The sequence below is a fragment of the Petaurus breviceps genome, unplaced genomic scaffold (genome assembly GCF_028583685.1).
Source record: "Petaurus breviceps papuanus isolate PSGF00001 unplaced genomic scaffold, PetGlider_PUasm1.0 174, whole genome shotgun sequence".
Classification (NCBI taxonomy): Eukaryota; Metazoa; Chordata; class Mammalia; order Diprotodontia; family Petauridae; genus Petaurus; species Petaurus breviceps.
Window position 1 is genome coordinate 44,370,853 of NW_027185761.1, and position 27,523 is coordinate 44,398,375.

Genomic DNA, 27,523 nt, shown 5'->3' on the forward strand with positions numbered 1-27,523 from the left:
GCTGAGGGTCTGAATGAGCAGAGAAAGAGGATGTACACTAGAGACTCTGTGAATGTCAGCATGACAGGTTTTGGTCATTGACCAAATTTGGGGTGTGAATGCAAGTGATCACTATGGAAGATAGGTGGGGGAAGGCGAATGCTTGAGGCAGAAAGACCCGATCAGGAGGCAGCCGTTAAAAAAGAAAAATCCCAGTGTCTAGCTTAAGCTCTGATGCTTTACAAATGGAGAAACTGAGGCTCAGGGAGAGTTAGGCAATTATCTAGGGTATTTAGTACTCCCTGAGACTCCAGGGCGAGGCATGAGGTATAAGAAATCACAATTACAAAAACAAAAGCTATTATGTGGTCATCCTGATTGATGAAATCAATAAAAAACAAGCAGTACCTGGAGACTCTAAGGAGTTTAATCAATTTTTTTCCCTTCTGCCTCTTCCAAAGGTGCAATCTGCCTCCCTCCCCATGGTCGTCCTTGCATGGAGTGTCAGCTTGGCTCCTCTAGGGGGCAGCCAAGGCTCTCCTTAGAGGCACTTGTCTTCTTAAGTGCCTGGGTTTATTTAGCTCTTTCTCAAGCTTTGTGGTCACTCTGTTCTGGATTCAGAAGGCCCTACAATTTGAATAAAAGCCGACCTCTAGATCTCTGAAACAGCCTTAGTCAGCCATCAATCCCATAGACCAGAGAAACTAAGAAACAGATTAGACCGTGGGCCAAACCGCTGATCGCCCTCATCTCCTACAAATGCAGGACTGGTTAGGTTTCTCGCTCCTGGTCATTCTCCCTATTTCAGTGGCTTTCTCTGACCCCTTGCTGCTCTGACAGATACCACATTGTTCATATTCAAGAAACCTATTACGAAGGCTGCATCTCTGGGAACGAGCCAGGGAGGGCTCCTCAGTGTTCTTGGCAGTTTAGATCAAATCCTTAAAACTTTTTGAACCATAAGCAATTGAATTACCAGAAAGTCTGCATGTTTTCCATCTAGTCAGTTGGACGTGAAATAGGACAAAAGATGGTCAATTTTCATGAGATTCAGTGTAAATACTTTTAAAATAATATACTTTATTTCTGTGTAAGCATAATGACCAAATTTGGCCCAGGAGAAGAGATGAGGAAATATTTTTCCCTCTTTTTGTTGGAGAGGTGAAGAAATGTCCATGTGGAATGTTACACACACTATGAGACAAGTATTAATTGGCTTTCTTTATTTTTTTCCTTTGTTACAAGGGAAAACTCACCGGTGGAAATTATGTTGGGAAATTAATGGGACAAAATTCAAAATTTTTAATATACTCAACAAACAATAAACAGAGTGATAACTTGTATTATATATACCTTTTTGGTCAATTGTGTGATTATGAAGATATGGTCCACCATAGAGAATATTGTTTGTGAAAGCTTACCCTTTCCCTTCCCATATTTTTTCATCAGAATACCCTTCAACCCTGTGGAGATCATTTTAAGAAAGATTTTAGAGAGATGAGAAAGCAGGCATATAGGCTTATAGTTATTGGTGGCCTGTCATTCTCCATTTTGGAGTTAATACCATCTGTGACTTCGGGCAGTAATTTGGTATCTTCCCCTCTTTCAGATGTTTTAAACATTCACCCCTCAATTACAGATGTGTGCTGCTCCTGGCAAAGATTTCTTCTTTGTGTATTTAGTTTGGTCCAACTGCCCTTATCTTCTTTATTGCCATTTCCTCTTCCTCATACAATACATTGGGACTGAAGTGTTGAGGTCAGCTATGATAATAATTTGTCACTGAAATGCTGCTAACAAATCTGTCTCTCTCTCTCTCTCTCTCTCTCTCTCTTTTTTTTTACACTGTTGTCCCTCCATTTTCATTGATAAATGTTCTTGGAATGATCTGTCTCTTCACTGTGCTGGGAGACTATTCTGCTTACATAATAACCTCTGTGACATTTGCAATTGACTTTTTCTTCTAAACCAGTGTTGTTCTTGGCTGCCATAATCACTCCACTTGGCAAGAAGACCAGTTGTTTTTTGGCTGCAGCAACTTCTGGCCGTTTTGGCCTCCTTATTGGGGTGATTTATTTACATCACTAACACTCCTTAAGGAAACAGTCTTAGTCAATGTCAATGTCCTTTCCTTTACCTGTTTTCCATTTTTAAGGGTCAGCAATCCATTTAAAAAGTTGGTTTGGAGATATTGTAATTGCACAAATTATCTTCTTCTTAGAGGATTGAACTAAGTGATCTTCGGCTCCAAAATTTTAAGAGACAGCACCATATACCGAGTGAGAAGTGGTCAGAGAGCTTGGGTTTGAAATTTAGTTTTGCTACTTCATGATATGTTACCAAGTCACATTCTGTGCCTGTATTTCCTCATCTGAGAAATGAAGGTTTGGACTAAATTATCTCTAAGAACTATTCTATATCCTAAAATTCTATCAACAGAGAACTACATTTTTTTTTTAAAAAATCAAATATACCCAAGTTCCTAAATAAATAGCTGCTTCATTATTTATTTCACAAACATACTCATAGAAATATACCTCTGGTAGTAATGGGCTCTATTAAAAAATATCTCCCTTCCTGAATGTCCAGAATGTCTCATTTCTTCATCTTAAGGGATGTAATTGTCATTTCCTATTAAACACAAAAAGGGGTGGCTAAGTGGTGCACAGAGCCTGCTGTTACGAAGACCCAATTTCAAACCTAGCCTTAGACACTCACTAGCTGTGTGACTCTGGGCAAGTCACGTAACCTTGTTTGCCCCTGTTTCTTCATCCATAAAATGAACTAGAGAAGGAAATGGCAAACCACTCCAGTATCTCTGCCAAGAAAACTCCAAAAGGGGTCACGAAGAATTGGACACGACTGAAAGGACTGAACAATAACAACTAAACACAAATATGATGCTTTGATCAAACTTAATCTTTAAATTTAGCTGATGAAATTAGCAGTTTTTCAACTAAGATGACATAATAGTTTGACTCAAGGTAGCAAAACTACAAAGAGGGAAAAATTGACATTCATTTTACTAGGCTTTCTTTTGTAAAATCAGACCTCTGATTTGTGCCCATTCTGTTCCCCCCCACAGAGGTCAGAGCATCTGGCTGCAACTGGATCACCGAGTTCTTGACCATGACTTACCCAAGAAACCAGGTCCAGCCACTTTATACTTCGCTGTGAGGTGAGTGATCATAGCCTTACCCTTTATGGCTCGTCTCTAACTATAAACAACAGTATTGTTTCAAGAAATTATGACAGAGAGAAGGATGCTTCATAATATCTTGACTTGGTGGGGCAAAGTTAAGCCAAATATCACATAGAATTGTTTTTGTTCATCTTTTGATGGTGGTTCAAAGTCTGATTTTATGCATGTGAGTATTCTGTCTGACTTGGCAAGCAAGCCCCTTTCCACTAGGTCCCATCTTCCTAAATCACTATGGCCCTAAGCTTTTACCACACTGATGACCCTTGGTGATCAGTCAAACTTAGACAACTAGGCTGGCCTTCAGACACAAACAGCTGGTTACTAGGCCTATACCCAAAGCCTTGAAAACTTGGTAGGCTCGGCCCCATTAGCATGGTCTTCAAGACCAGGGATGCCCGTGTTTCATGAAGCAACATGAAAACAGAAACCTAGTGGAGAAGATGCATCACTAGGGAAGGGACCTGTGATCTTGTTAGCATGGGAGTGCCTTCCACCAAGCTTCTAAATAATCTTTCTATAACTTCTGGTCTTAGAGAGGTCAGGGAATATGAGAATAAGCATTTATTTAGGAACCGCTTTCTTATGCTAGATTTTTTGACATTTGTCTCTCATTTCCTAAAATCGTAGCTTCTCAAGCTTCTCGTCTGTGTAGATTGATAGATGAATACTATCCCAGGTATCGGTCTGGAGCTAGCTGTATGCATCACAACAGTCATACAGTGTTAGCATCTCTCTGATGAGACACAGAGGCTTGCTATTGTTTTGACTTGGAGATTCATACAGTCAGAGCCCTTATCAAGTAATTATTCACTTATGCACCAAAACAGTCTAGTGAGATCATTGTTGTTACTATCATTATCTCCGATTGTATATAAGGGATGATGAAACAGGCACTAAAGAGTTAAGTGAGATGACCTAGGTCATAGAACATGAAAAAATCAATGATGCCTTGCAAAATAAATATATGGGGTGCTTTTTCTTTTTTTAAACTTTTAAGGCTATTGCCCTTTCCAGGGGATTTTTGCCTTTCAAATGGCAGGCATTCATGCTGGATTGAGAAAACAGTTGTCAGTGAAATTTCTCCCTCATCAAAAAATCTCAGAGCCGGCAGGACCTCAGCAGTCATGCCCTGAAAGATAAATTGACTAGCTGCTTAAAATGAATGCCCTCTAGATGGCGCAGTGGACAGAGTATCAGACCTAGAATCTGGAAGGTGGGAGTCCACACTGGCCTCAGACACTTATTCTGGCTGTGAACCTGGGCGAGGCATTTATGGAATTTGCTTTGCCTCAGTTTTCTCATCTGTACAATGCAGATGACAGCAGCACCTGGCTCCCAGGGTTGTGAGGAAGATAAAAAGGAATAACGTTGCAAAGCGTGTCACAAACCTTAAAGGGCCAGATAAGGTTAGTTGTTATTGTTGCTGTTACACCTGACACATGGTCTTCCAGTCTGGGCTTAAAAACCTCCAGTGAGGGGCAGTTCATTGATAACCTCTGAAGGCAGCTCATTCCACTTTTGGGTAGCTTTTATAGTTAGGAGATCTTGCCTTTAGAGTGTGTGTGTGTGTGTGTGTGTACTAGTACAGAGTACTAGTGTGGCCAGCTAGTGTTTCAGCTGATAGAGCACTGGACCTGGAGTCATGAGTTCAGATCTGGCCTCAGATACTTACTAGCTGTATGACCCTGGGCAAGTCACTTAACTCTGTTTGCCTCAGTTTCCTCATCTGGAAAATGATCTGGAGAAGGAAATGGCAAACCACTTCTGTATCTCTACCAAGAAAACCCCAAATGGGGTCAGAAAAAGTCAAACAGGACTGAATAACAACAAAGTGGTTATTCATGTTGATTAAGCACCTAAATAGAAGGATAGTTAAAGACCCAAATGGTGACTGATGGCCTGCTTTAAGCTCAGCAACTGTTCAAGTCCCCATGGCTATAGGGTGCACCTGTTCATAGCAGCTTTCACTGCCTTTCAAGGTCAAAGGGCTCAGAAGTAGAAGGGACATTAAAAACCATCTAGGCCCAGCAAGGCTTCTTAACCTGGAGTTCTGAACTTGGCTTAGTTTGGGAGGGTTCTTTTGGTTGGTTGGTTGGCTTATGTATATATGTGTGTGTGTCTGTGTGTATATATGTATATGCATATTCATATATATACATATATATATTTAGGTCATTGTATTTCATTTCCTTTGTAACTCTATGTGTTTTATTTTATGCATTTAAAAACCTGATTCTGAGAAGGGGTCCCTAGGTTCCACCAGGCTGCCAAAGGGTCCTCAGATAAAAAAAAAAATACAAATACAGATGTAAAGTGCTTTATAAATTGTAAAGGGCTCTTGTAAATGATGTAAAATGCACTAAGTTGACAAGAGAATCTGCTCATGAGATATGGGAAAATAAACCTTTCTCCCTAGAGGCCACCTCAAGGATGCCAAGCCCAAATGCCAGGAAGGGATTTTATAGAAGGAGCACCCTCACTGTGGTGCTGGCTTAGAGGAGAAAGAACACTAACCAAGAGCTGGAGGCATCTAACTTGCCTTTTACAACCAGCTTTTCCTTTCTAGCAAACTTTTCATCTCTTTTTCTGTGTAGGAATCTCAAAGAGGTCTAATAAATGAAGAGAGATAGATGATAGACAGACAGACAGACAGACGGATGGATGGATGGATGAATAGATAGATAGATAGATGATGGATGGATGGATGGGTGGATGGATGGGTGGGTGGGTGGATGGATGTGCACACAACCATAATACATCCATCTTTTCCCCTGTGTTAGAGAAGTAGCAGCATCCAGCCTCCTCCAGGTCTCTGTGGGATGTTCTTGCCCTTGCCTTGTTATCTCCCACAAACACGTGTGCCTAGTCAGAGGCCTGCCCCTAATGCAGCCCAGATGTGCTTCTGAACAGCCTGATAGGACACGAGGGTGTTTAAGCAGTGATCTCAATGGGGGAGTGCCCTTCCCTCAGATACTTCAGGGAGTGCACCACAGGGGTGCCAGGCGAGATCCCAGTGGGGCACGGACGCCGTTGCTGGGGGCTTCCCCCCAGCCAGGGCAGCCCGGTCACTCCTCTCACTTCTTCCTCTTCTCCTTTGGGCCTCTTCTCTGTTGTGTTTTCCATTCTCTTTTTGCATTCTCTGCCTGAGCCTTTAGGCTGGGAGCGCCCCCTGCTGGCAGTCCTCAGTTGTGTGAGTAGCTCTCCTTAGAGGGGATTGCCTTGGAGATAGAAGAGTCTGGGGTCCTATTAATTGCAGAGGTCAAAGAATGGCCATGGAAGGCGTCTCCAACTCTTGTCTGTGTGTCTCCAGTGCCTACCACAGTATCTAGTGTAGAGTGAGCACTTGTTGATTGACCGATTAAGGAAACTGAGGACTACTGATAAATTTATGGTTAGACCTTATATGCTATTCACCTCAATCTCCTCATTTTCCGGATGAGCAAACTGAGGCCCAGAGAAGTTGTGATTTCCCGAGGTCACGATGGGGAGTAAGCAAGTTAGTAATAGAAGCATATTAGATAATTAAATGCCCTGATCTGTCTTTGTTTTTTGTTTTTTTGTAATAATATTTGACTTTCACAAAGAATAGATGCCTGGAGGGACAGCTCCTGAATCACAATAACAACACCAGGCTTAATATAGTACTTTAAACTTTGGGTCCTGGATCATAGACCTAGAACTAGAAGCATCTCAGAAACTTTCTGGTCCAAGTCCCTCATTTTACAGATGAGGAAACTGAGACCCAAAGAAATTCCATGACTTGTCACACAGCTGGCAAGTGTGTGATAGCCACAGCTGACATCCATGTGCTAATTTAAGTTTGTGAAGCCCTGAACCTACTTTAGATTTTAAAGACAGACTGAATAACAAAGAGAGTTTTTTAGGTTGAAGTTGGTCTTGTCCTCAGCATAAGATCCAGCTTATCGGAAACAGGAGAACTCCCAGAGCTTGTTGTCTGTGCTGAGGAATGTGATTAAAAACCCCAGAGAAATAACAGTTTACATCTCCTTTAAGCTAAAGACTCTAAGAAGATAAATGATTTGGGAAAAGTTCTTGGCTCCCTCACTGTGAGTGAATGGGCTCCCTGCCCGGCCTCTACCTCCCACCTAAGTAGGTTTTATAGCAGAAATTAAGGGAGTGGACTGATGTAATTTTGATTGAGTTTGTGCTACATGTGTACCAGGCACCAGTCCTAACCAAAAGAGGATGGTCCTTGCCCCTGAAGATTATGGGATGACGGACTTGCTCTGGAAGGGGATCTCAGAGACGGTTCATTCAGCCCACTCATTTTCTAGATAAACTGAAACTTCCCTCAGGCATTTACTAGCTGAGTGTGACCCATTTAATCTGTCTGTGCCTCGGTTTCCCAAAACAAGGGGGTTGGACTCGATGGCCTCTTAGATCCCTTCCAGTCCTACAACAGTGATCTCTTCAAGTGACCTACCCTACTACAGGTACCAGGGCTGGGATTTCAACCAAGATTCCTGCTCCAAATCCAGCATTCTTCTCACTCTGTCATACTGTCATGTGCTTACTAGTGAGACTTCTAGAAAAAGAGAGCCCGCCCACACATATTCATGCTTGACTCGGTTCTCCATACAGTCTTCCTTCTCTTGTTTCTGGTCCCTGTGGAGAGTAGGGGTTTTTTTTTCCATTTTACTTTATTTTTCAATTAACAAGCATTTATTTTCTCTCCCTCCCACGGATTCCCAAGTTAGATGAAAAAGAAGGAAAGCAAAACCCTTGTAACCCGTGTGTATACTGCAGCAAAATAAATCCCCACAATGCCTCTGTGCACAGTTTCATTCCTCATTCTGCCCCCTGCCAGGTGAACTCAGCTTCATAAATGGTCTTCTAGAATCCCAGACATCATGGTCCTCTGGACCAAGCTTCATCTTCCTTTGTCATTGACCCTATGGAAGCAGAGTTGGGCATTGCATCAATCAGCATTCTTAAATATTCCCAAGTTGTTTGTTTTTATAATATTGTTATCATATAAAATTAAGGCAGTTCTGCCTGCTTCATCAAAGCAGGTCACACACATCTTCCCAGATTTCTCTGACCCCCCCCCATCCTTTTTGTCATTGGGCACAAAAGAATTCCGCATAGATTTCTTGAGCCATCCCTAAAAGACCCTATTCTTGGCTTTGGAATAACAATGCTCTTATAAGAAAGGGAGTCATATAAACCAGGGTCTCAGATGGGGCTCCTGAAAGATTACTTACAGGTCAACAGGAAAGAAAGCAAAAGCAGCCTCAGTATGTAATCGGTTAGAAGAAGAAAAGACTTCTCTAGGACACAGATATTGATGTGAGATGATGGGAGGAGTTGGGGGGAAAGGGTCTTAGAGTTCAGCTAGCCCCAACCCCATTGTTTTGGGCAGAGGTTACCTGACCTGCCCACGGTCACATAGCTAGTTATAGCTGCAGTGGACATTCTTTTCATGAATGAAAAGAACACTGGAGTCCTTCACAATACTCAAATTCTATTCTGAGCAGCTGCTACATAGGAAGTAGCAGAACCAAGATTCAAACCCAGATCCTCTGACTCCAAATCCTGAGCTCATTTTACTACACCCATATTTATGGTATGTCACGGCAGGGTAAAGAGGAGGCACAGCTAGAATCTGAGTTCAAATCCCACCAATGACAAACTAGGTCTTCCAGCCTCCGTTTCCTCATCTGCAGAATGGGGATGATAATACACATAGAAGGGAACCAACAGAGCCAAAGTGAGCTAAGGTAACAAAGCTAACATTTCTGTAGCTCTTCCAGGTTTGCAAGCACTTTACAAATATTCTGTCATTTGATCTTTACAGCCCCCCTTCGAGGTACATGCTAGTATTAGCCCCATTTTATAGATGGAGAAACTGAGGGAGGCAGAAGGTACGTGACTTGCCTAGAGCCGATCAATCAATCAGTGTTTATTAAGCACTTATTGTGTGCCAAGCACTGGACACGGCTGCCAAGGGTCTGAGACAGGATTTGAACTCAGGGTGTTCTGACTGCAAGTTCAGCACTATCCACCCGGCCACCTAGATGAGATGACCTATGTGCGGTGCTTTTCAGCTTCGACATGCTGGAGGTGTCAGTCCTCCTCATCATTATACTGTCAGATTCTGTTGGGGAGATTGGGTCTTGAATGGAGGGCAGTCAGGGGAACCTTAGGTCAAATCCAGCCAAGTCACTTAACTTCTGCCTGCCTCGGTTTCCTCAACTGTAAAATGGGAACGATAATAGAATCTACCCCCCCCCCCCCCCCCAGGGTTGTTGTGAGGATCAATTGAGATGTTTGTGAAGCACTTAGCACAGTGCTTGGCACACAGAAGGTACCATATAAATGCCAGCTATTAACATTATGATTCTTCCCCTTCCCTCTCTGAACAGCCTCTTGTCATTTATCATCAGTTAGCATTTCCAACTGTTCTCTCCCTCCTCCCTAGCTTTGCCCCCGAAGCACCTGCACCCCTTCTGTTGTGGACAAGGGCAGGATGTTGTGAAGAGCCATGGGGGAAGGTCCTGGCACATGTTCCTGACACATCTCTTAAGCCTGGGGAGGGAGAATATCTTCCAGGCTTCCTGTCACTACTTCCTGCCTAGCTCAGCACTCTGGGCCCCAGATACTCAGATGGTTCACTGAGAGACAATCATCCCGTGGGTGGGCAACGAGCTAGGGCTAGCGTGCCTGGACAAGATTCTCTGCTTCTGTGGCTGGAAAGCTCTTTTGCTCCCCTAGACTCGGCTGGAAAATCTTGGTGTAGTATAGAGCAGTGAAAATTATGTTTCCCCGGAGTATTCTCCAAGTCAGTAATGGAAAGAAAATCTTCTTCCTCTGAAGCCAGGAGAACATTTTGCCATTAGCCTCCCAGAGGTTAAAGAGACCATGGTGGACTCTTATTCACTAAGAACAAGACAAGACCTAGAAGGGGCAGATCGCTAGAACACACTTAGAAAACCCATTGTGCTGCTCATTACTCTTGGCAAAGAAGGGTCATGTTTCGACATCCATTAAAGGTAATGACCATCTCAGGATAGATGCCTCCAATGTAATCTCCTTGAGAGCAGGAATGTTTTTATTTTACATCTTTGTATCCCCAGACAATGGCACACAGTAGGTGCTTGATAATTTCTTGCTAGAGACAAGCAGGATGGCTTTGGAGGTGACATATTGAGTCTGTTGCCAGATGCCTATCAATTTTACCCTAGAAATATCTCTGGAAAAAGGTCCCCTCTCTCCTCTGACCCAGCCACCACCCTGGTGTAGGCCCCCATCACATCACCTCAGGCCTGAACTATTGCAATTGACTGAGGGTGGATGTATCTGCCTCAAGTCTCTCCCCATGCCAATCCCCCCTCCACTCAGCTGTCACATTGATCTTACTGGTAAACACAAGTAGCTCAGTCAGTGAGTCAGTCAACAAACATTTATGAAGTACCTACACTGTGCCGATCACTACACTAAAGGCTAGGGATTCAAATACAAAGCTCCTGTCCTCAAAGAGTGTACAGTCTAGTAGAAGACAGCACACAAAAGAATGGGGGGAAAAGTGGGGGATGGGGGGGCCTTCTTAGTGATGCTGGAAAAACCAGTGCAGCCAGGTGAGAGATGGGTATTCTGAGCCCAGCACCCTCCTGAAATGGAACTTTGGGGGTTCAGGTTCCATCCTCCAATCAGAGGGACCAAGGGTGGGGATGAGGTGGAGTCCCAAAAGCTGATGGAATGATCAACTATAAAATCCCCTTCATGGCATTCAGAACCTTTCATAACCTGCCCTAGACCACCCTCCCTCCCCTATCCCCTTAATCCTCACACCACTACAACCAGCCCCCAATGTATTCCTAACCATCCAGCGACAAAGACCCCCTTACTGTCCCTCCCACGAGACTCCTCATCTTCTGACTCTAGGCATTTTCACTGGCTGCCCACCCCCCAGTCCCCCATGCCTGGAATTCTCTGCCTCCTGGCTTCCTGCGCTTCCTTCAAGCCTTTGAGAAGGAAGGATGAACAACATTCCTAAATAAGATCCCACCTTCTACAAGAAGCTTCTCAGTTTCCTATTTAAAGCTAGCACCTCTAAGGGGTATAAGGGAGCCAGCTCTGCTAGACTTTATTATGAAATTTTCACTTTGAGCATTTACACCTTGAAGAACCACATAAACTGCAAATCAAGGCTTGACTTGTTTTGTTGAGTGTCTGGGTTTAAGAAAGTGTTAATACCGTAGATGAAACTGAGAGTGTATTAGACATGCTTCCTTCCCCCAGCTGGTTGTTAAACATTTTATCAGCATGCCACGTGTGCCTTTCCTGTGACACCGCCTCTATATTTCCTTCATCCTCTGTATTTTTCCTATGAATATAAGAGCCTGGAACATAGTAGGTGATTAATAAATGTTTATTGATGGACTTTTTTTTTAAGGAAACTATATGTAGTAGAGATTTGTGTTTTCACATGTAATTCTCTTTTTCTGTTCTACTTTGTTATGGAAATGTTCTCCCTTTTTTAGGTGTATGTTAAATTCAGAAAAGTGATTTGAATAATTAAGTGTTGATTGCTAGAGTGCTGGACCTGGAGTCAGGAATACCTGAGTTCAAACCCAGGCTCAGATACTTAATAACTGTGTGACTCTAGGCCAGTCACTTTATCTCTCTCATACTCAATTTCCTAAAACATTTGTAAAGTCCTTAGCCAACTTTAAAGCTACATAAACATTATCTATTATTATTACCTACCCTCTCTCAACCTCAATTTCTTTATCTGCTAAATGGGCTTAATAATAGCACCTACCTTCCAAGATTGTTGAAAGGATCAAATGAGGTAATATTTGCAAAGCCTTTTGTAAACCTTAAATTGCAATAAAAATGTTAATAATATTACTAATAATTAATAAGTAGACTTCAGTGGGAAGGAGACAGAATAACTATAAAAAAATTTTTTTTAAACCAAAAGATAATAATGATAACAAGAGAAGCTACATGGCTTAGAGAGCTGGCCTCAGAGTCAGAAAGACCTCTGTTTAAGGACTACCTTGAAAATATACTGACTGAGTGATCCTGGGCAAGTCACTTAGCCACTTAGTGCCCTGGGCAATTAATTGAGAGGCAAAGTGATTTACTTAATGTCATACAGACAGGACGCGTCAGAGAGAGGATTCAAACTCAGGTCTTCCTGACTCCAAGAAGTCACGCTTCTCCTCAACAGGAAATTACATACAAATCAAAAGCACTTTGGTCTGGCATTTTTGGAATATGAAAATGGGTCTAATTTTGCTATTTTATGTCAATATTTCTCTAATTCCCCCTTATGGATGCCGCAGGACAATTCTGTTCAACTCAAGAAGCATTTAGTAAATACTTAAGGTACTATGTATGCTAAGTTCTGGAGATAATGCTAGAGTACCCAAAGACAGGAAGAAAGAGGCAATCCCCTCCATAAAGAGGCCTACGGGAGGAATTGTGTGTATGTGTGTGTGCACATAAATGCACGTGTGTGTTTGTATATAGATACATCTTCATGGACATGTGCATCAGACACATGGACACGTGTGTATCATGCATGTGGGTGTTTTGTGTATATATGAACGCATGTGTGTTTGGATGGATAAACATCTTCAAAGACACACACAGGCACATCTGCACATGTACAGGTTTGTATATATGTATCATATATGTGGGTGTTTGTGTGTATGCACACAGCTACATACATTGTCTCTGTGTGAGTGTCTCACCATGAAAGAGAAAATGTATGCATATGTGTATCTGACTATACACACATACATGCATCCATTCATATACACACATAGTATAAGTATGCAGCACATGTGTGCATTCTGTGGAGACACAGGTGTGTGTCTGTCTTTGTGCATGTAGGTGCACACACATGCGTGTATTGTTTGTGTATGGGTGTTTTGAGGTGTGTGTGTATGGGTAAGTAAAATAACAAAGCCTATACAAAGTCATTTTGAAAAGGAGAGAGCCCTGATTACTGCAGAGTGGAGAGGAGATGGTATACCTCATGAATTTGCCTGTCAGGATCTCTAGGTTCTGAAAGTAGTTCAAGGCTACAAGTAGTTTATGGCCAAATTAGTTTAGGAAGTGCTCCATTAACCCTCATTCCAAATATGTCATTGAACAGCCCCTGTCTGGTTTTCCCTTACTTGAAGGATCCCTGCCAAAGGAGTCAAAAGCTGTGACTTCTGTTTCCAGGTCCACCATTTGTACAAGCCCCTTCATCCTGGTAGGCCTCAGTTTCCTCATGTGTAAAATGAAGTTGGACATTAGAAGGGAGAATGTCTAACTCTTCCAAGCTAAAGACACTCTGACTTTATCAGACACGACAAAGACAAAGGAAAATATGCTGGAGGAAGGAGATTGATGACCACTTACCAAAGACGTTCTCTCCCTGGCACTTTCAAATTCTGAGATAAAAGCTGAAGCCATTGTAATATTTCAAGTCAGGGAGTACAGACGTGTCTATAAACGAACACTGCATTTGTGTGCTTTTCCTGTTTCTGCAGCTAAAGGCTTAAAAGAATGACTGTACTGGAGGGCCTCTCATCAGGATCAGGGCAGCTGGAGGACTCAGTGCTCTCTGGAATCCTCATGCCTGCCACCTTTCAAAGCCAGCCTTCCCCCTCTGACACAGAACACATACTCATCACTTCTCTGACATGGCCTTATTTCACTATTGAAGGGCAGCAAGGGGAACATCTGCTGCTGATGGGAGGGGAAAAATGGGGCAGGCATGGAGTATGTAAGCCTTCACCAAGCAAAATTGTCTTCTCAATAAATAAGACATCTTAAGCCAATTAATGTTTATCTCCTGGGATAAGTACTCATTCACAAAGACAGTACCTCTTCTAAGGGTTGAATTTTTCATTTGATCGCCTAAATTAAAGTTTCTGCCCCTCTGGCATTCAGAAGAGAAGCCTCTCAATTGGGGAAAGAAATCATTGATTCTGGAAATCAGACTCTGGGTTCAGATTCCCTCTGATATTTGCTGCTTGTTTAACCCAGGAAAAGTCACCTAATCACTCTGTCTAGTCCTTGCCTGCAGAATGAGGGGGTTGGATTAGATGGCCTTTGCAGAGATATGCTTGTAAATGTTTTACATCCTGCACTCCAGAAGAAAAAAAAAATGCATTCAACACACTTTTAAGCTTGATCTGCATCATTAACATTTTTTCTATCAATTTTTAAAGTCCAGACAATCAAAAAATAATCAATCAAGCACTGATTTGTAGCATTTGCAGATTTCTAAGTGTAAATGCTCACAGGGAAAATTAAACAATCGGCTTTGACAGGCAAGTACAAGCCAGCAGTGCTGCCTTTGAGATCCTTTGCAGTTTTAACTACAGCCATGAGACTCTAAGGTCCTTTCACCTCCAGGTCTAAAATTCTCTTGCTGAATCAGGAGGCCTGACACTCCTTGGCTTCACCTTGGGTGAATCATCTTATTTCTCTCTCTCTGTAAGATGAAGGGGTTTGAGTTACCTGATCTCTAATGTCTCTTCCATTTCTAAATCCTCAAATTGTTTTGAAAAGAAAGCTAAAATGAATGCTTTGGATGATACATTTAATTTAATTAAAAAGCCAGAGGTCTTTTATACTTTGTTTACTTAGTATTTGCAGTTGTCATACCTAGCTACAGAAGGATTTTTTATTAAAAAAAAAAAAGAATAAAAATGCTTTTCATACATTCAAAAGATAAGGCTTTCTGCCGTTTGAGATTTCCATAAGGAAGATAGCACAGTATGATCTTGTGGAGGGGTTCTTAACTTCAGATCCAGAGACAGATTTCACAGAGTCTGTAAACTTGGATGGGGGAAAAAAAAGTCTTTATTTTTCACTAATTGCTAACTAAAACTTGACATTTCCTTCAGTTCTTAATGTAGTCAGCAAAACATTTTGAGAAAGGATCTGTAAGTTTCACCAGGTTATCCAAGGGATCTCTCGACACCCGCATATAAAAGGTTAAGAACCCAGGATCTCATTGGAAGAGCACTGTGGAAAGACCTGGGTTTATAAGTCACACAGTAACACACCTGTATGACCTTGGATCACTCTGACCTTTGGTTTCCTCATCTGTGGAATGAGGGAGTTGGTCTCCAAGTTCCCGTAGGCCTATGATCCAAGGTTTGTTTCTGTGGTTTATCTCTTATATAGACAGTAGCATATAGATAAAGACTGGACATGGGATTTAATTGACAAAGGGAACTCCCAGAGGAGAAAATTCACTTTATACAATGTAGGTTGGCATGTACTCAGTAATTTACTGTGGTAGAGTTGTCTGTGTCACTCAGAAGTTAAGGGACTTATCCAAGGTGACAAACCCACCATGTGTCAAAGACAGGGCTGGAATCCAGGTCTTTCTGAGTCTGAGGACAGCTCTCTATGTGCTGTTCCCTGCTGCCTGTCATTTAGACGCTATCTCGATCTACTCTACCTTAATGGATCTAGGATCTCACCCTTGTTGGTACTCTTGCCCTTAATGCAGCTCACAGCGTAGCCATGTTTTCACTCTCAGAAACAGTGCATTTAACTAATTCCAGTTTTAGTCTGTCCAGGTGACTTAGAGCAAGAGTAAAGAGATTCACTTCTTCTGTTAATGTATAGAGTGTTGGTTCAGATAATCTATCAAAACAGGAGAGGAAACCTGGATTAGTGAATCGTTAGCTGACCTCAAAATATTATCTCATTTGATTCTCACAACAACCCTGGGAGGGAGGTGCTATTATCCCCATTTTACAGATGAAGACACTGAGACTAAGAGCAGTTAAGTGACTTGCCCTGGGTCACACAGCTAAGTAAACATCTGTGATAGGATTTGAACACAGGCCTGTCCTGACTCCAAACCCAGCCCTCTATCCACTGCATGTCTAGCTGCCCCTAGAAGAGAAGATCCCTGAGGAAAGGAAATATTTCATTTTTGGCTTTGTCTTTGTCTACGTATTTCCACAAATATTCTGTAGAGAATCCAAACAATAAACTGGAGACTTTCCTCTCATTCCTATAACATTTTGTGACTCTCAGTAGAGTACTTGGGTCTTCCCAAGAGTGTTATCTCTCAGCTGTGATATATGACCAGCCCCCCACCTTTTCCAATCAAACACATCCTCAAAAGCTTTACCTTCATTATGCAGCTGCTTACCACAAGTCATCACTGGTGCTGTGCATCTGTCCATGCATCTTTCCATTACTTTTTGGTTCATCCATAATTTTGATTCTTTGCAGATCATGGCATTCCATGACTCATAGTCATATTGTATCACCAAGAAAAAGCGGGTGTTAAAATAATAAAGGCTTTTGCATTAGGAAATACCTTAAAAGCATTAAATGCTCAATTTCCCATATATGATCTATCCTTCTGTCTTCTTCTTATTGTAGACTCAATGGTTCCTGAGATCTCTTCCTGCTCTGGGATTCTGTGATTCTGAATTCTCATCCCAAATTATTGTCCATTTATAGAGAGTATTTGTGCCAATGGACTAACTCAATGGGTGCTCATTCAATTGTCCTTTGCCTTTCTTTGTATCTTTGGTATTTAGTATGGTGCCTGGAACATAGTAGGCACTTGATAAATACTTGCTGAATGGACAATAAGTTTTCTTCACCTTCGTGGTTTCTCCTGTATGAATTTCTAGGCTAATCTCTTTAGTGATCATGGATGCCACTGAAGGGGCCCTCAATGCAATCACTGCAATCAAGAACAACTGAAAAATTCTCTTCTATATTGACTTTTTATCGGTCATCCTTTATTGTATTGATAAGCACCTCTGAAGAGCACCTATCTTCCTGTGCCTCTACTGATATTGAAACCCAGCTGATCATTGAACAAAGCTATCTACACAATTGTATCTGTTAAGGAATCTTGAATACTTTTTGCACATACCATGGAGTTACCTACCTTTAAGGTGACTGTCAGCAAACCCCAAAAGCTTTTTGGAATCAAAACAAGCAATAAATGCAGAATTGTATATTCCTTCCTTCCTTTCTAACTGAACATTTATTAGCTGTCCACTAGTATTTAAGGAAGAATAAGACCAATAAGCCAATGAAAGCGTTACCTTGGAATTTATCATGTAGGCTATCATTTGATAACTTATTCAATGAAAGGCGATCCATTGCCTCCTCTAGAAACCCACAGTCTCCCTCAACCCAGATTTCTTCTTTTTAAACCAAGTATCTCACTCAGTAGTTCTGAAGTCATCATTTTTTCCAATATAGTCTTGTTGTTGTTCAGTAGGTACAGTCATCTCATCTCCAACTTCCCATTTGGGGTTTTCCATTCTGGAGTGGTTTGCCATTTCCTTCTCAAGCTCATTTTACAGGTGAGGGACTGAGGAAAACAGGGTGAAGTGACTTGTCTAGTGTCATCCTACTAGTGTCTGAGGCCAGATCTGAACAGAGGAAGATGAATCTTTCTGATTCCAAGCCCAGTGCCCCATCTACTGTACCAAGAGTTACCCATAAACTCTGATATGTTCTTTTTTTGAATGTCAGGCTTTTATTAGAAATGTTTATTGCAAATATTCTTTTCCCAATTCAAAAGACTGTTTCTATTCACTTTTACTTGTGCTACTTTTTGTTATACAGATCTGTACATAGTCAACTCCCATCTATTTTGTCAAATTTATACCAGTTTATCAATTTTTTTGTCAGAAGATAATCCAGTCCTCTTTATTCCACTACTGTTGATCCTATCCCAGACTTAATGAAATACATGTGTATATATCTATATCTATCTATCTATCTATCTATCTATCTATCTATATATATATATATATATATATATACATTCCTATATTTCATACTATTTACTTCATAGGTCTTGACAAATTTGACTTCCACACCCTCTACCCGATTTGAGAAAGGAATGTAGCTCTGGGATTACTCATACACAAATATTCCTTTATCTGTGAAGCCCAGTATCAATGTATTCTTCTCTTTGCTCCTCTCCCTTTTTTCTCTTTCAAGGGTCATTCAGTTGTTAATCCAACCTACAAGGTTTTTGTTTTGTTATCTACTTGAGGTGTTTATAGTGAGATTAAAAAGTTACAGTTACTAGCTAATGACAAGAATTTATCTTGGTAATCTCAGATTCAACATTCTTATTGGTTTTTCATATTCAATTGTCTCAGCCACAAATTCTTCAAACTTCATGTAAATTATTAAATGGCCATTTTTTAATCTTCAAAAAGAAGTGTTAACTTTGCCAGGTAGCAGATTTGGGAGTGAAATCTTATATCTCTTAATTTTCCAAAATATTATATTCTAGCTTCTTTTTTGTTTAAGAAATATGAAATTTTGGGTGGGTAGGTGGTGCAGTGAATAGAGCACTGGCCCTGGAGTCAGGAGGTCCTGAGTTCAAATGTGGCCTCAGACACTTAACACATAAACTAGCCATGTGACCTTGGGCAAGTCACTTAACCCCAATTACCCTACCTTCCCCCTCCAAAAAGCAAAAAAAAAAAAAAAAGATATATGAAATTTTAATCTTTATTTTTAATGTAGTTCTTCTTGGTGTCATGTAATATTTAAGCCTTAAAGTCTTAAAGCTTGACAATAATATATCTAAATGAACTCAACTGGAAATTTACCTATGTTGGCATCATATGGTTTCTATTTATAATTTTAATTTATATAATTATAATATAATTCAATTTACAATCTGACCCTTCTCATTATTTCTTGGAAGTTTTCTGGTATGGCAACCTAAAAGACAGTGATCAGATTCTTCTTGTCTTCACAGTTTTCCAGAAGCCTTAAAATTCTTATGTTCTCTGGGTTCCCCTAAGTTTTGACCATATAGATTCCACTTCCTTTTGCAAGTGTATAATTTCCTGGCACATTTTCTTCTCCCCCTTTTGTTTCTATGATTTTGTCTCCCAAGAAAATAATCTAATGTTTTATCATTTGCATAGATATTTCAAAATTGTTGAGTTTCATCAACTTGTCTAGGAATTTTGTTGTTGCATTCAGTTTTTTACTTTAACTTGATTTATTCCTTCAGTGTGTTAGAGAGAGAGAGAGAATAAGAAGTCACAGGAGATTTATTTTATCCTGAGGAAATTCTACTTTATTTCTAGTGCTTCTATTGATGTTGTTTGAATATTTCTTCTTTGCTCTTCTTTTAATACATAAATTCCTTTCCTTGTACTAGAACTCTTCATTGTCCATTTCTTTGTGTGATTTTCCTTTAAAATTCTCTCTCCAGTGTTTTTAATCCTAAATCTATGATTCTGTGGTCCTTTGATGTACTCACGGGCCATTCTCATAAACATTTTATGGCAGAAAGCAGAAATATTGGGTGGTAATTAGTGATGACATGTTTATAGGTTTTTTTTTTTGTCAATGATAATTTCTGAAATCATTTCTATTCCTCTAAATTTTTCTTTGAGATATCTTGAAAACTGATCCCGAAGTGACATTAAAACTGTGTCACCTCTAACAATGTATTTCTTCTTCCAAATAAATGAATAAAATGCATTTATAAGCACTTACTAAGTATGTGCCAAGTACTAGGAATATATACCCAAAAACAAAGACAGTCCCTGCCTTCAAGAAGCTTGCATTCTAATGGGAAAGAAAAAACATATAAGTGAATTGCAACAAGGGAAGATTTTTTTTTTTTTTTTGCTTTTTGGAGGGGGGAATGTAGGGCAATTGAGATTAAGTGACTTGCCACACAAGTCACACAGCTAGTTTTTGTGTTAAGTGTCTTAGAATGGATTTGAACTCAGGTCCTCCTGACTCCAGGGCAGGAATTCTATTCACTGCACCACCTAGCTGCCCCTATTGGAAGAATATTTTTAACCCATTTTCTAAACTAAAGGAAACAAAGGCTAAGTGATATGCCCAGGGCCACATACCTAGTAAGTGTTAGAGGCTGGAATTGAACTCAGGTCTTCCCATCTCCAGGTCCAATGCTCTAACCCTAACGTTAACCCTAATTCTATTTCTAACCTTAATTCCAATTCTAGTGATTAGAGCCCTGTATTTAGATCCATAAAAACCCAAGTTGAAATCCCTCACTATGCACCCTGGGTCAGAGATGGGTATTGTATAAGCAAGTGATTAGACCTGACCTCTCAGCCTTAGTTTCCTTACCTGACAAACAGGGATAATAATAGCACTTGTCTCACAGGCTTATTGCAAGGACCAAATGAGATGGCATATGTAAAATACTTTGAAGACCTTAATGTGTTATATGATTATTATTAGCAAACTGAAGAGCCAGTATTTGAATACAAATGTGATTCTTCTCATCTTATACATTGTTGGTTCTCAACCCCAAACTATCTTCAGGCTAACTTTCCCCTTCATTTATTTTTTTCTGTTTTGGGAGATAATCTGACATCATCCATCTCTATGATGTTTTGCAAATAAGGGAATCTCTACTCTCTATTTCCATTGTCATGTATCACTTCTTTGCTAGGAGAAAAAGTGCTGGCCAACTAAAGAAGTTTCTGGGCCCTTTTGGACTCTTTATTTTGGTGATTTGCTTTACATCTATCAAACTGTCCTAAGAAATTTTGGCCATCAGAGTAGGTCTTTATCATTCCCAATGTTTATCAGTGGGCAATTCATTTAAATAGACCAGGTTAGAGCAATAGAACATTGTAGAAATTGCACCTAGTGTCTTCTCACTTCTCATCTCCTCATTTGATGTTTATTTTTAACTTTGCTCTAACTTGTCAATGGTCTGACTGTACACAGGTGATTCTGAAATCACTCCCACATTGGGCAACCAGTCTTTCTTGTCTGTTAACATGGAGTTGATTCTACCTTTGATGGTGATGTTCAGTGTTCATTACATCCAGCATTTTCTTTAAAGGCATCACATACCTGTATTTCTACAAGTATTTGGCTTCTTTCACCACTGAGTGTTGTTTTGGGAAATATTTACAACTGTGGCTTTTCTTTGGGGTATGCCAAAAATTGGAGAAAGCATGAAAAAGTTATACACCAATCTAATATGGTAAAGGGAGACAATATCATAGAGCTAAGCTATCAAGTTGTACAAGTCATAGAATTTTTAAGTGCAAAAGAACCTTGGACATGATCCTGTTCAACCCCTTTCTTTTGTAAGTAAACTGAGGCTCAGAGGGGTGAGATTACTTGTCTAAGGTCCCACAGTTAGAATTCAAGCCTAGGTTCTCCTACTCTAAATGTAGTGTTCTTTCTATACCATACCGTCTTTCTTAACAAGCTTAGGTTAGTAGGCTTTAGTAGCTAAAGGGAACCATAGAGATAATGATGATGATGATGATGATATCATCTTCCTTTCTGTAGCTATTGTCTCCATTTACAGATGAATACCTAAACCAACCCCCAATTCCACCACTAACATTTTACAGGTGAAGAAATTAAGACCTAGAGAGAGGAAATGAAGTTATTTGCCCAAGGTCACATGCTAGTAAATGGCAGAGATACACAAATATTTTAGCACTCTGATGATAGCTAGAGTGTATAAATATGCATCTATTAGGAAGTCATGGATTATATCCATCATCTTATTTGATCCTCACAACAACTCTGGGAGATGAGTGCTATTATTATCTCCATTTTACAGACAAGGAAACTGAAGATGAGAAAGTTCAAGTGACTTACCCAGGTACACTCATAGCGAACAAATGGCTGAGGCAGAATTCCAACACAAGTCTTTCTGACTCCAAGTCTAACACTTTAGCCATCTTGCTGCTATAGCTAGTACTTTAAAGGATGCTTAAAGAGCTATAGCAACATGAGAAGCCCCTTGAAGAATCTGGTTTTCTCTGGACAAGTACCCCAACATCTACAGGGACTAAACACCAGTGCACACAAGCAGACTCTTGTCAGCACGAGCATCTAGGAGTTAAGAATCCTCTTACTTACTTATCCCCCAACGAGAACATCTTGGTAGTGCTTTTAAGTGGGGTGGGGACAATTGATTGCTTCATTTACCTCAACCCCATACATTTATAGAATGCTTTAAAAGTTTATAAAGGAGTTCTTCTGACAAGAATCCTGTAGTATGGCATACAAAAAGTTTGAGAAGCATAATTTCTGGGTAATTAATCATTTTATTAATTATGGCTAGCAAATAATTAATAAAAGGATGGTCACTTGGCTGTCTTTGATCTCTTATAAACAAAAGACAAATCCTATTGATGCTTATATACTTTTGGAAGAGTGAGTGTTCCTGACAGACATCAATCAACTCTGATTAGTTAACAATTAATGAGAGAATTAATATTATAATAAGAGGTAGACCTATGCTAATGAGGGGTTGGGGGAGGTGACTGATTATGTCACTCCTATTCCCAGACTGCCACCACCCAGCCCTATGCAATTTAGACAAAGGATCTAAACCCTGCCACCCCAATCATGAGTAGAATAAAATGGGTTTCCACTTGTGAGTGTGGACCAAGATTGAGGAGAAAGTTCCTCTAATCTTATTATCAGCAATGTCCTTCAGATACCGCTAAATAACCTACAAGGGGCTGATTTCTGAATGAGAAAATTGGAAAGGACAAAACCTTAGTCCTAATTCAATAATTGGTTATTAATAAGAAAGAAATAATCATTTCTTTCCTGAGGTTGATAGTATAGGTACAATAATAATAATGACTATGTGCTTTACGAAGCACTTTACAAATAGTATAAATACAAATGGGGAAACTGAGATTACAATTTGCCCAGTCACACAAGTGTCTGAGGCTGGATTTGAACTCAGGTCTTCCTGAGTCCAAGCCTGTCACTCCTTCTACTGTGCCACCTAGGAAACCTTCCCAAGTCCTCCGTTTATTCATATGTCAAACGGGGCTTATAATAGTAGTCACTTAATGGGTCTCTCCTCAGGATCAAATGATAATATAGTTTTTTGCAAATGTTAAAGTATTACATTAATATTGATTATTATTATCCCTTTTTTCATAGTAGAGGAAATGAAGGATCAGATTGTTGAATTATATGAACCAAGATCACACACAGTGACTTTCAGAGCCAGGCTTCAAACCAGGTCCTCCTGATCCCATCCAAGTCTAACACACATTTCCCTAGGTCATAATGCCTTTTTCCATTATAGCATATGAAATAGTTGTATGAGTGGTTAAATCATTTAGCCTGTTAACCCTCAATTTCCTTATCTTTAAAACTGAAAGTATTGAACTAATAAGTAGCATCTCTCTAAAAGATTTGGATTCTGCAACATCCAAAGACAGATCGATCTCTTGCTACTGAGCAAGCTCTTTGCACTATCAGACCCCCTCTATTTGTAGAAAATTCCTTCTCACATTAGACCCAAATCTGCTGCTCTGGAATTTCCACTCATTAGTTCCAAGTTTATTCCTGACCTCTCCTCTGTACTCATTTACATTTATTTTCTATGATATCTCTAGTAGAGCATAAGATCCGTGAGGGCAGAGGTCTTCATTTTTTTTTCTTTGTTTTGTATTTGTCTGTTTCCCAGTACCTTGAGGGCAATTGTTGTTTACTTAATGGTTATTGAATCAAACTAAAATGAGTTGATTCTATTCCTGCCCTTTGAAGCCATTCAAAGCAGAGCTGTTTCCTTCCCTTCAAATATTTGAAGGCATCTGCCATGTTTTAAGGATTCCTTATAGGAACTATACTGACTCTTCCCTCTTTCTCCCAGATAATGAGAGATGCTAATTGGTTATTTTAATTGAACTTGATATGAGGTGGTTGATGATATTTTATTCTTCCTAGTACTAAGTATTTCCCACTAAAGATTAGCTCACTTCTTGTCTCTAGAAAATTGACTAATCATGTCTACCAGCTATTTGTTGCAACATAATCTCAGACTCAAGGCTACTAGGTTGATAAAAGATGCCATCATAGAACAACATTGAACTGGTAGCCTGAAATTGACAACTCTCATCCTCACTTTATCACTAACTAGCTTTGTGACCACAAAGGTAAATAGTTTAACTCCTCTGTGCCTCAATTTTCTCATCTATCAAATGGGAACAATAATATGGATGCTAATTTCACAGATTGTTAGAATAAATCAAGTGTGAAAGTTTACCTTTCACTAAAAGGGAAAAGGTCAGAGTGCCATATGATAATTATAACAATAATAATAACAATGTATGATAACAATTATAATAGTCACAATCACTTTTATCTATAATGAAAAGTCAACCTACAAAATGAGACAGGGCTATTTTTGTCCCAAGGTCACAGCATGATGTGATGGAAAGAACACTAAACTGACAGTGAAGAGAACTTTGCCACTAATTAGCTGTGTGTCATTGGCTAAATCATTTCATCTCTCTGGGCTTCAAGCACTGCCACAAGATGATGATGATGATGATGATAAATGAAGGAAAATTGCTAGCATTTATATAGAACTATAAGGTCTCCAAAGTGCTTTACAAATAATATCTCAATACATCTTCACAATGCTGAGACATAGTTGTTATTAATATGCCTTGGGGAAACTAGACCAGACAGAGGTTAAGTGACTTGCCCAGAATCATACAGGAAACGTCTGAGGTAGGATTTGAACTCAGGTCTTCCTGACACTATATCCAGAACTCTAACCATTGTGCCACCTAGTGGCCCCTAATAACAGTTTTCTTCCCCTCCAAAAACAAACAAAAATTGGGGCAGCTAGGTGGCGCAGTGAATAGAGCACTGGCCTTGGAGTCAGGAGACCTGAGTTCAAATGTGTCCTCAGACATTTAACACAAAAACTAGCCTTGTGACCTTGAGCAAGTTACCTAGCCCCAATTGCCCTACCTTTCCCCCCTCCAAAAAAAGCCAAACAAACAGTTTTCTTGTTTATCATGCTTGAAGATTTACAAAGCACTTTCCCCACAATACCTCTGTGAGGTAGAAATTGCAAGCATTATTATCCTCATTTTAATAATGATAGTAATAATGAAGGTAAGACTGCCATGTCAACTGCAAACCAGAAGCTGATTTCATTAGTTTTATGTGCGCTGTATCATTTGTTTTCGGTTTGTGGTGGGTGAGATCATTCACCAATTCTCAGGCTTCAGCAGAAAGGGCATACTTTTTCTTCCTTCCATCTCACTGACCCCTCTTCAAAGGTCACCCAAGGTAACCACTTCACTTACAAGTCACATCCCCTCATCCTGTGGGTAAAACCCCCAGTCAAACCTCTGATTTCCACAGAAAACCGTGCCACGCTCTTAGGAGGGCAGCCACATAAACCATTACCACTCCTGACTTCACCACTGTCGACATTCATTAGCCTTTATCTCCATAGCCTAAGAGCATCTTCTTAGCTTGACCTTGAATTCTTCTAGTTCAATTCCCTCATTTTACAGATGATAAAGCTGAGACCCAGAGAGAGGACTTGTCCCATTTTTTATCAGACTTGTTGATTTGCCCAGTGTCAGGTAATCAGATGCACAAGGTCCTGTGCCTCTTCTCATACAGTAATAAGAGTACAGGACTTATAGTCAGGGTTAAAGAGTGACTTTAGGTGAATCACTTCCTACTCTTTGAGACTCCTCTTCCTCATCTATAAAGTGGCCATGATTATAATACTTGAAATACCTGCCTTATAGAGTTTGCCATCTTTAAAGTGAAATAGAAATGTGAGTTCCTATTATTCTTTGCCCCCCATTCTTCCAAGGGTCTGAAACACTCTTCTTTGTTACCATATCATGTATAGGAAGGCAGTATGGCACAATGTTACTAGAGTCAGATCTGAATTTCAATCCTATTTCTCTGATGATTACACCTTATGTGACCTTGGAAAAGTCACTTAAATGCTCTGGACCCCAGTTTCCTCCTCTGTAAAATGAGATAGTTGGATCATGTGGTCTCTGAGGTCTCTTCCAGATTTCCAGCTGAGATTCTGTTATTTCCCCCTTCTCTCTTGGTTATTCAGATCCTGCTCCACCCCTTCTGTTTCCAGGAACCCTCTTCCATGAGGTCCAGCATTTCAAAAACAAAATCTTTCATTTCTCTAAAGCCTAAACCTCTCCTTCCCAGTTAGTTCCTTTTCTCAAACCCACTAAAGTACATGTAGAAAGACTTCGGTCTTTTGTTCCCTATACTTGCCTTGAGATCTTGCCTACACTGGGGTAGATCTTTTCTAAAGCCACAAATTTGTAGAGAAAGCTACATTCAAGCTCTTGCTAAGCAAATAAGCCCCCACTCCTCACATATAGCATTCCATAGTCTACCTCAATACATTCCCACATTCTCCTAATGGTCATGTTCCCGACCTCTGCCTCAGAGTCCCTGCCTTCCTTTAAGATTCAGGTCACATACCAACAATAGGCATGAAACTTTTCCTAATCCCACTTAAATGCCAGTGCCCTCTTTCCCAAACTATCTTGTATTTAATAACTTTGTATTCTTTATTTATTCATTTTATATATTATATATCAGGTCAAGTCAACAAGGATCTATTAAGCACTTGCACTGTCAGGCACTGTTCTATGGATACAAATACAAGTTAAAACAAACAGTCCCTGCCCTCAAAGAGCTTACATTTTAATAATTACATTTTAATTTACAACATGAAAATACATAAATGTATTAGTCATCTGCTCCATTAAAATGAAAATGCCTCACAAGTTGAGATTGTTTCATTCTTTGTTCTTCTGTCCTAGCACATAGTAGGCACTTAATTAAATAGTAGATACATGGTGCCTAGCACATATTAGGTGCTTAATAAATACATGCTGATCAATTAATATATGTCAGGTATTATGCTAAGCGCTGGGAATCCAAAAATAAAAGTCTACTGTTTCCTTATGGACAAATTCTCCAACCCATTTTCAAGTCTCTAACCTTCTTTTAAGTGTTCCCCCTCTGTAAAGAAAACTCACTGGGCAGTTCATGGCCAGTATCACACCAGTGTAATACCCAGTCAAACAGGGGCTCTGACTGCCACTTGAGCCTTGGTTTCTCATGACTCAAACCAATTTGAGAGTGAAGCACTCTTCCCAGACCCCCAGATGAGCCCTTCCACTCAATCATCAGATGTATTATTTATAAGGCCAGGCACAAACACTTGAAGACCACTTGGGAACCTAAGCTTTCCCACTAAGCCACCATAAAGAACCTGCCTCCACCAACCAGCTTTATCATCCCAGGATGACAAAAATAGGCAGTCCCCAAGGCCTCAATCCTACACAGAAGGAAATGCCAGAACAAACAGAGACCTGCTCAATGTAATCTCACAGATTGTGCTATCAAAAGCAGAGGAGAGAGAGTGGGAGACCAGAAATACATTAATTTGCATGACAAAAGACCGGGGTAGCATTTGTGGGCCTATCTTGGCTTCTGGCCAAGGGAAAGCCCTGGCTGCCACTAATGCGGAGGGACTGACCTAGTGAGGCTGGGGCCCTTAAG

General features: G+C 40.2%; 1 protein-coding gene across 9 annotated transcripts in view; it reads left to right on the forward strand.

The window, feature by feature from the left end:
• The window catches only part of FRMD4B (FERM domain containing 4B), a 353,851-nt gene that overhangs the window by 213,997 nt on the left and 112,331 nt on the right, over window positions 1-27,523 (forward strand). For all 9 annotated transcript variants that reach the window (XM_069084137.1, XM_069084138.1, XM_069084139.1 and 6 more), the window contains one exon: window positions 3,065-3,157. In XM_069084137.1, the coding sequence (XP_068940238.1) occupies window positions 3,065-3,157 (93 nt within the window). The remainder of the gene's footprint in view (window positions 1-3,064; window positions 3,158-27,523) is intronic.